This window comes from Candoia aspera, chromosome 18 (genome assembly GCF_035149785.1).
Source record: "Candoia aspera isolate rCanAsp1 chromosome 18, rCanAsp1.hap2, whole genome shotgun sequence".
Taxonomy (NCBI): domain Eukaryota; kingdom Metazoa; phylum Chordata; class Lepidosauria; order Squamata; family Boidae; genus Candoia; species Candoia aspera.
Genome location: NC_086170.1, coordinates 3,299,051 through 3,312,776, shown reverse-complemented (window position 1 = coordinate 3,312,776; position 13,726 = coordinate 3,299,051). Strand labels below are relative to the sequence as shown.

The 13,726-nt window shown below is 52.0% G+C and overlaps 1 protein-coding gene across 2 annotated transcripts in view; it reads right to left on the bottom strand.

Annotated features, from left to right (window-relative positions):
• Positions 1 to 9,927, bottom strand: part of SAMD11 (sterile alpha motif domain containing 11) — a 93,367-nt gene extending 83,440 nt beyond the window's left edge. The window contains exons 1-2 of one of the 2 annotated variants that reach the window (XM_063317441.1): positions 8,901 to 9,927; positions 6,637 to 6,728 (exon numbers count right to left, since the gene is read on the bottom strand). In XM_063317441.1, coding sequence (XP_063173511.1) covers positions 6,637 to 6,728; positions 8,901 to 9,744 — 936 coding nt within the window. In that variant the 5' untranslated portion in view covers positions 9,745 to 9,927. The remainder of the gene's footprint in view (positions 1 to 6,636; positions 6,729 to 8,900) is intronic. The other variant, XM_063317442.1, reaches the window with a different exon arrangement.
• Between the last annotated feature and the right edge of the window lie 3,799 nt (positions 9,928 to 13,726).

Below are 13,726 nucleotides of genomic sequence, written 5' to 3'. Positions count from 1 at the left end.
CGGCCGCGCGCAAGAAGGGCCTTGTTTACACGGCGCGCTGACCCCGTTACTAAATCAACAAGGGCTGGCCCGGGACTCTGAGGGATGCACGAGCCGCTCAGGGACAAAACTTGGCGGAGCCTAGCACGTCGGGCAATGCAATTACAAATCTGGGGGTTGTGGGAACAGCTGCTGTCCGCAGTTCCCATTTAACAAGCCTCTTCCCTTGCCCGCCCACCCCCCCGCCATGATTTCCCGCGTGAGATTTTCCTACTGGGCCCACCTGCTCTGTGAATTGCAGGATGGCCTCCCAAATAATAGCAACCATGGTTTGCAAACCACAGGGCCAGCCAAGAACCCTTACCAGGGGATTTGCACAACTTGTCAGTGGTAATGTACAATGTGGCTGGCTGGGTTGTGAGGCACTGCTAACCCTGGTGGTTAGTTTATGGTGCAGGATGTTGTGTGGACCTGGAACAGCCGTTAAATGAACAATCCACGGGCAAATAAGGCACTGTGCAAACACAGGCGCTGCTGTCATTTCAGCAGATCTTAAAGGAGCTGTTTTCCAGCTGTCAGCTAGGGTGGAGGCTGTTTAAACAAAAGCGACATGCATCGGGGCATCCAAGCTCTAAATAAAACAAGTCAAACGATCTGCAACTTGTCCAGATCTTCAGCACGGGGAAGCCAAGAGCCGATTGCTAGGTTTTCGGACTGCTGTCCACACACAAAGGATTAGGCTGAATTTGAACTACAATTGGGGAAGGATTAAGTCCACTTCAACCCTGGAAACACACTGTGTGATTCTGCCCTGGTCATCTTTTCAGCAGAACCCACCTCGCAGGGCTGCTATTGCTATTCAGGCATCCTGAATTTTGGGAGGAAGGGAGGGGATATGAAATCTAAATAAGTTTGACTGAGTTAGTTCTCTTGCCACCACACCACATTATGATCCTGATATGGTACCTAGGAAAATCAAACTCAAATCTGATGGCTAGGTAGGTAGAGGATAAACATCTATTAATAATACATAAACAATCATGTGAACCCTGTGTAGAAGATCCTGACTGATACTATGCATGTTACCCAGTTTTTGCTGTAATTGACATGTTTTTGTCTGATAAGCTTCAAGTGGTGCATGTACAGGTAGTTCTCACTTAACCATTTGTTTAGTGACGGTTCAGATTTATAAGGGTGCTGAAAAAAAATGACTTACAACTGGTCCTCATACTTACAACTGTTGCAGCATCCCCACGGTTACAAGATCATGATTTGGGCGCCTGGCAACCAATTCACATTTATGACCATTGCAGCATCCCATGGTCAGGTGATCACCATTTTTGACCTTCTCAGGCTGGCTTCCGGCAAACAAAATCAATAGGGAACTGCGTGATTCGCTTAACGCCCACATTGATTCACTGAACAACCTCCGCAAAAAAGATCATAAAATCAGGTCAGATTCACTTAATGACCACTCTGCTTAGCAACCGAAATTCTGGTCCCAATTGTAGTTGTTAAGCAAGGACTTCCTGTAATAGAAAAACTGGAGATTTGCTTTTTTCAGAAAGACGGGTCACCCAAACCTGATGGATTTTCAACCTCATCTATTTATGTTACTAATAAATATTGAAAATGCGAGAGATGGACCACCTGGAGCTCAGGAAACTCTCAAATCTGAATTCACCACTTAGAAAGGGGTGCATCTGAATCCAACACCCGTTTCTATCAAGCTGCCCTACTCTATTGCAAACCCTCTACGGTTGGGTAAACAAGATGACTTTGGAATAAAGATGATGCTAAGCACTGATGTCCTATTGGTACCCAGGTGACATCAAAACAATGCTACACGTGCCAGGGTATCACCACCCCAATGATCATCTCATCTGATGTTAGATGACATCTTAATGGGCATAGGACCTCTCTCCTGCCTAAGTAACATAATTACAGCCTCTGTGGTTTGTAAGCCATGACGTATTGCTTAACATGTGTGAACCCAGCAAAATCTAGTCCACTCAACAAACCAGGTTAAACATTAACAACTCTGACGAATTACTGTTCTCGGAGTAACAAGGACAGACTTATCTCTGCTTCCAAATGGGGAGAAGATGGTTTTTGAGTTTTCCTAATGATGTTTCCATGTTTCAGTAAAATTATCTCATTTTGGGAACCGTTATGACAAGACGGAAACATCCGAGGAATCGGCTCATCAGCAGAAAGAAATCTCTGTTCTTTACTTTATTGTATATGAAAAAGGTGAAGTTTGGCAATCAATAATGAACATGCAAAGATCGGGGAAGTTTCAGAGTTTGTTCCTTTGCCATATATAGACTATAATACTAGAACAGAGTGGCTCTTAGGAATAAACTCTGCTGGCACAAACATATACATAAATCAATCTGTGTGGATTTATTTTTAAGAGAAGGAGATTAGAAACCAAGATTGGGACAGGCCGTGAGAGAACTGTAAAAAACATACAAATACCAACCCCCTAAGTTTTTCACTGCTATGAAGGAGATGCCATAAGCAGGCATGGACAATTGTATGTAACTCTTACCCACTTCTTAATTTTTGATAGCCTCCCATGATCACCAAGGTACCATCACCGATCTTTTTCCAAGAAACAACAAGTAAAGGAGGTTCTAAAACTTTGAATAGACTTGACACGCCTGTTGTATTTTAAACCCACGTGCACGTAGAAGTGTTGGGGAGTGCCACATCCATGGTCCTTGAAGGCCAAAAAAAGAAGGGGAAGAAAAATGCCTCTCTTCCCCCCACCAAAGATCTTGCTTGCTTGCTTTAAACACACAACTGCATTTTCAGAAGCTGCTGTGAGACCAATGAACAAGCAGTGCTCTACCGGTGAGACTTTGGTCTGCAAACTAGAGAGAAAATGTGCCCTTAATTTTGCAGGCCAGAAATGATGCAAAGAATAGATTACACAGCTGGTATGTCCCTGGATCTCTCTCCACCCCTCTGTACAAGAGATCAAGACGGGAGGCTCAGGGCCGCAACGGGGGGGGGGGTCAACTGGGGCATGTGCCCCAGGTGCCACGCTGGGGGGGCGCCAAAATGGGTGCAGAATCCACGTTTTCCCCTGGTGACAGAGACCCTAGTTGCGGCCCTGGGGAGGCTACAAATCCATAATCTGTAAGAGATTACTTGTATTATTTTTAAGAATAACTGCTGCCCCAGGGTGGAAGAACCACATTCACTGTAATGAATCATTCAAATGCAATCAAATTTTGCTCTGGACCCTGTGTGCCTCACTCTCTGGGATGCAACATTTGACCACAAACAGTCAGAAGCCCCCAATGTAAACGTCATGCCAGCATCTCTTTGATATTATGGCGATCCAGATTCAGCAGAGAAACATGCTAACACGTCCTATCTTCCACCTGTTTTTCCTACCGTCTGAAGAACAGTCCTTTCAGTGGGATGATCTGCAAAGCAGGCAAAGTGCACCAAAACATGGGTATTTCCTTGACTTGGAGATTGTATCAATGCAGCTAAAAACCTATTGTTCTCTTGCCTAAAAGTCTAGCTTTTTAAAAATACAGGAAGCAGATATCTTGAGGAGCAAGCAAGCTCCGGGAAGAAGACTTTAGAGGTTGAACATTTCCTTCCTTTTGAAAAAGCCTGCTGCAGAACCACCCAAGTGGTTCAAAATAGTAAAGAGCAGAAAAATGTCACCCAAAACGAAAATGTAAACAACACCCAGCAATAGGCAGAAGAGCTGTGTTCAAACTGTAACTGGGGTGGGGGGAGTATCTGTGGGAAAACCCCTTCCTATGCACACTTCTGGGTGCGGGCTGGAGATGCTGCATGTATACACATGCTACTATACAGAATGTGGCCCAGCCTAAAAGTATGCATTCAGCTAGTCACCTGTGGCGAGTTAAGATTCATCTCCAGGCGACAAGGTAAGGAAATGGTATGGAAGTTTGTTTTCTTTTAATAGATTTGGTTTTCTTTTAGGCCTAAGATGATTAATAGGGAGATCTTCATAGACTGCTGGGTTAGTCTGATAGGAAAGGAAAAGGGCTTTTTGTTATTACTTTCAAAGAGGTGCAAGGAAAGTAGAAAAATTGAATGTCCCTCAGTGCCATTGATTATAAAGGACTGGGAGTGAGTGGTTCATGCCCAAACTGTATAGAAATGCAGTCAGGCTGCACATATTACACTAAGCCACATAAAGTTAGCCTTACTTTAATATCCAAATGATCAGGCTTTGGGCATAGCGTGGCTGCTTTCAAACTATCCTTGACTAATAATTTAAAATAATTATGTACATGAAAAACAGCTTTCCAGTTCTCTCCCTAGGGAGCTGGGTGGAACGAAAAGTCCAAACATTATGAGGAAAGAGGACAAGCAAACCCTTGTAAATTTCACTTTTTAATTAGAGATGGCACAGCTCTTAAGATCGTCTGTTTGATCTTCCAACTTCAGAGGTATCGCTTCCAATTCTCATTTTCAAGGCATGTTCACAGACACAACAGCTAATGAGGCACCAGTGCATGTCTCAATCCATGTAAGTGATCTGCAATTTTGCCCCCACCCACCCAAAAGTCACACAACAGCTACACTTCTTGTGCAAGCTTTGCCCAAAACATGCGACAACAGATGTTGGCTGGGTTCCATCAGACATCACCTAAAATTTAGGCTCTGCATGATGGGTGAACCAAGGTTTTAAAAATCACCGATTAGCCACCCACAGAAAGTTAGAGACCTCTATACCATATATACTCATGGTAAGCTGACCCTTGAATTTTTAACCAAAATACCATGAAAAATGCACCACCCACAAATAAGCCAACCCACATGTTTCATATTTTGGTTAAAAATTTGAGGATCTGCTTACCCGTGGATGGGCTTATCCGCAAGTATATAAGAGAAACATGGGTACTTTTAAAAAGTATTACCATATATACTTGCGGATAAGCCCATCCAGGGATAAGCCAAACCCGATTTTTGGGTGCATATTGGCACCTATAATTCCTCGTTTATCCAGGAGTATATATGGTATATATTTGCTGGCCAGTCCTGATCCACCTAACTAAAGCAGAAAAATGCCCACTGAAGATCCTTGTTATATTCACACAGCATGTGAGCCTGTCTACTTCATCATGTTTTATTAATACACCATTGGCTGTGTTCACACATTAGACTAAGTCATAAACTTACAATCTGCAAGGCTGGAGTCACAGCGTATTTTAAAGTCACAAAAAAACCTCAACCATGTCCTGGCTTCATGTGTCATAAGATTCCAGCCACTGGCTAAAAATTCGTCCACTCTGACCACAGGGGACAAATTGCAAGCTTGTAGAATTCAACCAATTAGTTTGGTTTCTTAACTTGAATCCTGAAGTTTGGCACAAAAGATAAATACTCGGAATTAAAAATACATTCAGCCCAGGAATTTATTTTGAGCACAGGAACTGTAGAGAATTCACCTTCTAACATAAAAATCTACCTTTCACTACCTCCAAGTTTCCTTGATGTCAGCTACATACAGTCTCTTCTATCAGGAAACGGGAAGTTTTTTTACTCATCTCTGCCAACAATTTAATCCAGAATGAAGTTGGTTCAAATGTCATTACCAGTTCTTTACACAGACACACACACAAATCTGTGACGGATCTTTCATAGTTCATCCATCCCCGAGCCAGCTTCTATTTTTTAAATCTGTTCCTTGTTTCTCTTCCCAGATGTGCTTTAAAAATAACCAACGCCAGACATCTGTTTTTCACCAGCCTTACAAGTTACGTACGCAAGCAATTCTCCTCCCATGTGGATATTCCAAAATGCCAAAATTCTCCCCACCCCACCCCACCCGCAACACGATACGAAGACCAGCATCTGACTTTAATTGCAAAGCCTGTGATGCCATGCTAAACTGAACTGCAAAACTCGCTACGCCATACACCCTTCATAAAGTGGCCAGGCCAATACTTAGTAGCCACACAGGGAAATACAACTCCTACCATCTGTACACAATGTCAGCCACCTGAGCTCCTGCCAGTCAAACCCAACTTCTCTATTTTTCGCTGTCGCGGCCTCTAGCATACATCTACTCCTCACTGCAGGATCCACTTTCACCCTCCCGCTCCAAAACGCAACATCCTGATGAAATTGTGAGACGTCAGTAAACATCCAGCGGCATCAGGTCTGTGTGCAACCCTTCCTCCCAAAAGCACATTGTTGGCCAGCAAAAACTAGACTGGCATTTTGTGGGGTCCTACTTTCAGCACGCTGAAAACACGAATAGCGCCCGTTTCCAAAAACATGCAAAACTCGAAAGGAAAAATAGAAAGCCAACAGTAGTTTCCAAGACAAAGCTGCCTGGCTGGCCTGTTATAACCTCCAGTTGCATGGTTTTTATATTATAAAGGCTGAACAGATGCTAAAAACAGACAAAGCATCTTCTTCTAAGCAGCTGAGATGACCTTCTGAGGAATCCAAGCCACCCTCTCTCTCTCTGACCCAAAAGGAGAGCCTTGGGGACCCCAAGACAGTAGGGCTGGCTCCTTGTCCACTCCCACCCGCTTGTTTTAAATTACAGCCTCGACCCAGATGAACAAAATACAGCTGCAGCAAGTGTGTTGCACGAAGACAAGAGAAACAATCTGGGTTCACTCGGGTTTTTCATGATCATCTTACCACTGGAGACGAAATTCGACACCCAGGGCAATCACAGATTGGTGGATGTACCTGTAAGATTCCTTTGGACATAAGAGTCTTCAAACTTTTCCCTGGGTGCAGAAAAGGGGGGTGGGGAGAGAAGGGAAGAGAAGGAGAAAATGCTTAGGTTGGTTTGGAAGAGAGGAAAGGCTTTGCACAAAAGACATCAGCCCCTCTCCCCCCCTCCCCAAAGCAGCCCCTCACGTCCTACAGGCAGGCCCCCAACTCATTCTTTAATTGAACTTTCTCCCCATGGAAATGATGAAAAGGAAGCGCCCCCCCCCTCATTAGCCCTTAACTAATCCTCTTAAGGGTGGGGAAAAAAAGGCTGGCCAGACTGAAAAGGTGACTAATGGGGGGCGGGGGAGGGGCCAGGCTGCCTTCCCCCACCCTCCCCTCATTCTAGGCGCAGTTCAGAAGAGCTGCCCCCCCGCCCCCGCCCCGACCAGCCAACCGCGACGGCTGCGGAGGACAGAAGGGCCGAGCAAGCTCTCCCCCGAGGCAGAGACGAGGTTGCAGCGGAGCGGGCGGACGCTTCATTAGAGCGAAGACCGGCCGCGGTGCGGGGGGGGGGGAAGCAGCGCTTTCTCTTCCCCCTCCCTCTTCCTCCAGGCAATCAATAAACAAGGCGAGATGTCAATCACCGCCTGAAAACGACCTTTCGCCGGTCTCCCCCCATCCCTGTTCGGCGCATCCTGCTAATGATATGTCAAAGCCGCCTCTTCCGATTCAACGCCCCCGCCCGCGCGCGCACGGACACACTCACTCACACACGCACACACACTCCCAGCGGAAGAAAGACCAAAGTCCCGGCCAGCGATGGGGTGCCCAAGCCAACACACATCGCCCCCGGCTGCTTCCGCGGTCGAAAAGGGGGAAAGGGAAGCCGCAGCCGCGTCGGGGAGAGATCCCGGCCCCGCCGCCCACCTGCCTCCGCGGGGTTTCCCCTTTCGGTCCCTCTCGGCTTCTGCCCCGACAGAAATCGGTCGAGCAGAGGCAGCGCCGCCGGGCTGCGCCTCCCACCCCCACGCCCGCCGAAGCGGCTTCGCTACCCCAGCGGGCGCAACCCGCAGCGGGGCAGGAGCGCGGCCCTTCCCACCCCCGCGCGGCGCAGCAGCTCCCTTTCCTGCAGCGGGGCTCCAGCTACAAGCCCCCACCCCACCCCGCCAGCCTCCGCCACGGAACCGGAGGCGGGTAGCAGCAGTCGGGCATAAGGAACCCGGCGGGGGGGGGGGCGCAGTAGCGCGCCCTGCAGCCGAGCATCTTCAGGAGGCCGCCAGGCAGGCTCGCCAAGCGGGTTAGACGTAAACAACAGCTGCTGAGCCTCTTTTGCGAGCGGCGCCCAACTCCGGGGCGCAAAGGGAGCCCCCCGCAGCGCGCACATTTCCGGAGCCCGGCGCCTCCCGCCGGGGCCCCGCAGTCCTCCGAGCAGCCCCTCCACCCACCCGCTTCCAGGCGCCAAAGCCGCCGCCGCCGCCGTCTCGGAGCGTTCCGGCCTTGGACAGTCGCCGCGGCTCCATTTGCAGCAACGAGAGCGCTCCGCTCCGCGCCAGGCGGTCGGGTTGGAAGTGAAAACGCGGCTCCCGCCTCCGCCTCCCTCCCCCGGCGAACGAGCGGAAGGCTCCCCCCTCCCCCCGCCCCCTCCGCAGCTCGTCTCTGCCCGCCCCGAGCTGGGGACGCACCTCCGAAGTCTCTCGCGCCTCTGCGCAACTTTCCAACCACGCGGGGAACTCCGACACGCGCTCCCGCTTCCCCCGCCGGCTGTCGCTTCGCTCACCAGCAGTCCCCCGCGTGCACGCGCCTAGTCCGAAACCGGGGCGGGGGGAACGGGGGGGGCAGCCGAGCATCCCCGTCTCCCGCCTCCTCCAAAACGAGGGTGCACGCAATCGAAGACACCCGGGTACGGCGCGCGCCTACTGCCAAGCACCCCGCCAACCCAACCGGGTCTGTTTTAGCTCCCGCAGCCGCGGGGCAAAGACTCCGAGGGGGTGCCCGCGCCCACTCGGAAGAGTAAAGCCAATGCCCCCTTCGCCAGGGCTCCGTCGCCACCCGAGTCCGTCCCAAACAGAACTGCCCCGTTCCGCCCAGGTCTCTCCATCCACGGGCAAGTGGCAAGAGTGCCTCTGCCCAGGAGCAGAGCGCCTGCCGCCCAGAGCCGCGGGAGAGCGGCGAGCCTCGCCTGCCCGCCCTGCCCAGCGTCCTCGTCCCGCGCCAGGTTTGGGGCTGGCGCCGGCCGGCGGTACCTTTGTGCCGGATGCTCCTCTTCCAGTCCTTGGCGGTCTCGCGGCCGCTGACGAACTGGAATTCGTTGGGGGTCAGCCACTCGCCCCGGTAGCGGATGGAGGGCCCCTTGCTGCCCTGGCAGAGTTTGCGAATGTAGAGGAGCGCCCGGTTGTCGCCGCACTCCACCTCCAGGCACGGCTCGCCGCGGTCGAAGAAGGGCTGGAAGTCCGGCGCGGCGGAGGCGGCGGAGGCGGAGGAGAAGCGCTCCAGCACCAGCTCCTCGGGGAGGGGCGGCGGGGGGGCGGCCGCGGCGTGGAACTCCAAGTAGGCGCGCTGCTGCTGCTGGTGCTGCTGCTGGGCGACGGCGGCGGCGAAGAGGTGCTCGTACGCCGGCGGGTGCGGGGTCACCACCGGGATGGCGGCCGCGGCGGCCGCGGCCGCCAAGGGGACCAAGTACTCCGGCAGCGCCTCCATGGGCTGGTGGAAGGCGGCCAGCGCCAGCTCCTCGCGGTCCGGGCGCTCCCTTTTGATGGCCGGCATGCTGGCGGCGGCGGCGGCGGCCTCCCCTTCTGCTTCCCAGGCGGCGGCGGCGGCGGCGGCGGCGGCTTGCGCGCTCGGAAGGAGCCGCCGCCAGCAAGCGCAGAGGCGGCGGCGGCGGCAGCAGCAGCAGCTACACCTTGCAGGCGCCGCCGGAGGAGGAGGTTGGCGTGGAGGAGGCGGCGGCGGCGGCAGAGGCAGAGGCGGCGGCGGCGGCAGCAGCCACGGGGCGCCGGGCTCCCGCAGCCAGCGACGGGAGCTTAATACGCCCGGGAGGAGCTCGGCGCGGCGGCTGGAGAGCGGCCCCTCCGGCGGCGGGCTTGACATTTCGGCCAGCGAGGGGGCGCCGCCGCCGCCGCCGCCGCCGCAGACATGTTCTCGGTCGCCAAAGGGTTATTGATCTCCCTCCCGCCGCCGCCGCCGCCGGCCGGAGAACCTCCCCCCGCCCCGAGCTTGACCTGCTGGCCGGCAGCGCTGCCGCCCTCCGTTTTTTTAACACTGCATTTGGACCAAGTTCACGGCTCCTTTTCCCGGCAAGAAAGATCGCCCCGGAGAGTCAGCAAGGAGGCGCTCCCGCCCGCCTGAGCCCCTCGGGCCTTTTCGCTTTCCCCAGAGCCGCCCCCCACCGCCGCTTTCCTGCCCCCCTCCCCGCGAAACTTAAAAACTGCCAAACGTTCCGGCGCAACTTGGAAGGAGCTCGCCCCGACGCTCGCCTGCTCTCACAGCAAGTTCCCACAACCTCGGCTTCCCTCCCCCGCCTCCCCGTGGCCCCGGTGGGGACACCTGCGAAGGGGCCAAATTCCCAAAGCCGCCGCGTCGCTTCCACCCCCCCCCCCCCCCACCCTCCGGCTGGCTGCCAAGGCCGGGCTGCCAATGCTAAGCAGATTCAGACAGACGCCCGCGCCGGGGGCCCGAAGGACGGAAGGCCCCGGGAACGGGCCAAGCTCTGCTCGCGCGCCAGCACGCGCCTCGATGGAGTGCTGGGAGCAGGGGCGGGCTCGATCTCGGCTTGCCCGCCCCGGGGACAGGGTAAACGTGAGAGTGCCGTACTCGGAAGCTCCCTTCCAAAGCGCGAGGCTCCATCCCAACGCGCCTTCCTTACCCAACCCTGGCCCGCTGAACAGGGAGGGAGAGTGGGAGGGTGGAATGGAAGGTGGGGGTTTTGGGACGGGGTGGGGTGGGGGAAGTGTCAACCAGCATAATCACGGTCACTCTCTAGCCTGGAGCAAAGCTCAGAGGAAATGCTCTTACCTGCTCCCTCTGGGTCGGTGTCCCTAAGCCTTGGTCCAGGAGTCTGCTGGCCGACAACGCAGCTCAAGTCTCATTGGGCATCTGAAAAACAAAATCCCTCTCCTTGTCAAGACGGAAGCCCCAAAAATGTGACTTCTGGGCAGTGTTGAGCCCCTGAACCTTCCTCCCCAACCTGCAGAAGTCTGTTTCAAGACACCCTCTATGGAACTGAACTGCCAAGGGCTTTGCAAATCATGGTTTACGGTGTAATGCGTTACATGGAAGTGCTGAATTATGACTTGTTCAGTCAATGCTGGTAATGCAAATTACATTTTTGAAGTTTATATCCCACCTTCATGCCTGCCTTCGAGACAGCCAACAGTCAAACAGAAACAAAATACTGCAAACAAATTGAAACCACTATTTATACTTACCTCACATTGAAAGGTTTAGTGACCACGACTGGGACCAGCAACTGGTCGTTAAGCGAAGCAGTCACTAAATCAAACCATGGTTGTGCTTATGATCTTATTTCAGCTCTCCTTTGGTTTACAGACCTGCGAAGGCCGTAAAGGCAAGGATCGGTGGCAACCTTACTTTTTCATCACCGTCGTAAATGTGAACGGTCGCTGTACCAGGTAGTTGCTAAGCGACGACTACCTGTAGCCTGCTGTAGGAAACACAAGCTTGTTTCTAGTTCTCACGCCCTACCTGCAGACCCCAAAGAAAAGTTTTAATGTCTAGAATCTCTATTTCATGTAACACTGATCATCTGTGTTACATGGCTTCTAAAAGACAGGTCAGATTGCTCTACAGCAACCTTGTCCTAAAACATCTGGTACGGGTCACTGCATCCCCTGATCTGCAGCTGATCCAGTCCAGATGTTCTGACATAAAAAGGAGCCAGATAAATTATCAACAATAACAAGTCAGTGAAAAGAAAACGAACATCCACACCTTTCCCTGGGGACTAAATCTCCACTGAAGAGGGAAGGGGCTGATTTTAGCTTGGGGCTCATAACCACGGGGGGGGGGGGGCAGGGTGTTTGGTGATATATATTTTAATTGTCAGCTTGTGCACTCCATTAAAAGGTTTGAGGGTACGACTTAACATCTGACATCCATACACATCCCAGGGTGGCTTGCCAAAACGTGCTAGTTAAAAGAAGGGAGGTGGGTCCTTGGCAGATCCCTGCATCAAAAAAAGCTTTTTCCGCCCCTCTGAAGTACGTAGACGTTATTTGGCGACGAGTCCAACCCAACATGCAAGAAAGGAATTGTGTCTGCACAGTGAAGGCGGAAACTCTCTCTCTGCCACTAAGAAAGAAGTGTTGCAAAACCAGTTTTTCAAAGGTCTGTCTTGCTTCTGTTCCAACACTCGACTCCGAATGCCGGATACCACAGCGAATCCAGGACGCATTCTTCAAAATCCTCTGACTCAGAAAATCCCCTCGGATTGTCAGGTTGAAAGGGATGCTCCCCAACTGATGGCTTCTACTTCGTGTCCTGAAACAGCTTCTTTCACCTCTTTTTGGAAATCCAAACTGAGCTGATCCGGATGCTGCCCGGATCCATTTTCCTAAGGGATTTGCATCTTGGGATCCACAGGAATTGGATGCAGCCCAATTCACAGCCCACTGACGGGTTTTAGGCTGCTGTGTGAATCCAAAGATTTAATTCCAAGTTTCCGTTCTCTGGGTCTGTGAAAGGTTTCTCAACATCTGAAAAAACAAACTCTTACAGCAGTGTTTCTCAACCTCGGCCGCTTTAAGAGGTGTGGACGTCAACTCCCAGAATTCCCCAGCCAGCACGGCTGGCTGGGGAATTCTGGGAGTTGACGTCCACACCTCTTAAAGCGGCCGAGGTTGAGAAACACTGCCTGATAGTAATAAATGATTGATGTACCAGCACTGGATGCTGGCAGTTTCCCACTTCCGCTTCTAACTGTGCCCACAAGTTCCAGGGAGGCATCTGAAGGCATCCACTTTTCCTAAACCTTTTGTTCTGGGCAGTGGAGAGCGCCAGATGCAGAAACGTGAAGCTTGAGATTCAAGGCACTGGGCAGGCACCGCTGGCGTCCCACTCTGCGTGAGAGATCAGACTTGCCTACAGCCAGATTGCTTCATTAGAGGAGACACTTTGACAGCCGGCGAAAGGGAGGGAGGCCTTTGGTGGGGTGGGGGGGGGCGGGTCCAAACAAGGAGGGATCTTTCTTCCCTTTTTCCAAGCAGAGCCGGAAAAAGCTCACCTTAATCCTAACAGTGAACCTTCTCCACCAGCTTCTCAAAAAAGAACCACCAAAAGCAAGAAACTTCTACTCAACAGGATTTGGGGGGGATCCTCGATGGTCCGACACGCTCAGGAGTTCTGTCGGTTGTTTATTCCCCTCTTCTCCCCCTATCCCTTTCTTGCTTTTCATGTTATTCCCCAGGCAAGGGATTAATTGAGCTAAACTGTTGCCACAGCAACCATACAATGCGGTGCTTTAATCAAACAAAACTCCAATCCGGTCAGAAGGAGCTGTGAAGACCACAAAACAAAACAACAACAAAAAATTAGGCCCGGTCCTCACACTTATGACCGCTAGTGTCAAATCAGGTTTCAGGAAGTTGATCGCATTTGATGGCTTAAATTGCTTCGGAATAGCAATCCCATCCGATTCTAATGTTCTAACCTGAAGCATCAAACATTTGGGTTTTGAAAAAGCAGTTTCGTGCACAGGGACAGCATGAGTCATGGGAACTGCTGGCCGCGTGGGGTAAACCAGATAGGAATCTCAACCAGATGAGCTAATTCTACTTTATTGTAAAGCCACATTAACAGAATTGCAAGTCTGAAAGTACAATTCCCCCCCCCATCGCCTTTACAGCCCAAGAAACTAGGGAGGGTCCCTTCTGAGTCACTTTCCCTGCCCGCTATCCAGCTGCGGGCTATGCTGTCTCTTATCTGACTGTTCCCTTGGCAGCGTCTCTTGGCCCAGCCTCCCAAGGTCTTTCCCACATACCATTTCAGGAACAGGGAGGCATTCCTTTTTCGGTACTGACACAGAACGAGTTACTTAAACTGAAACAGAGGTGTC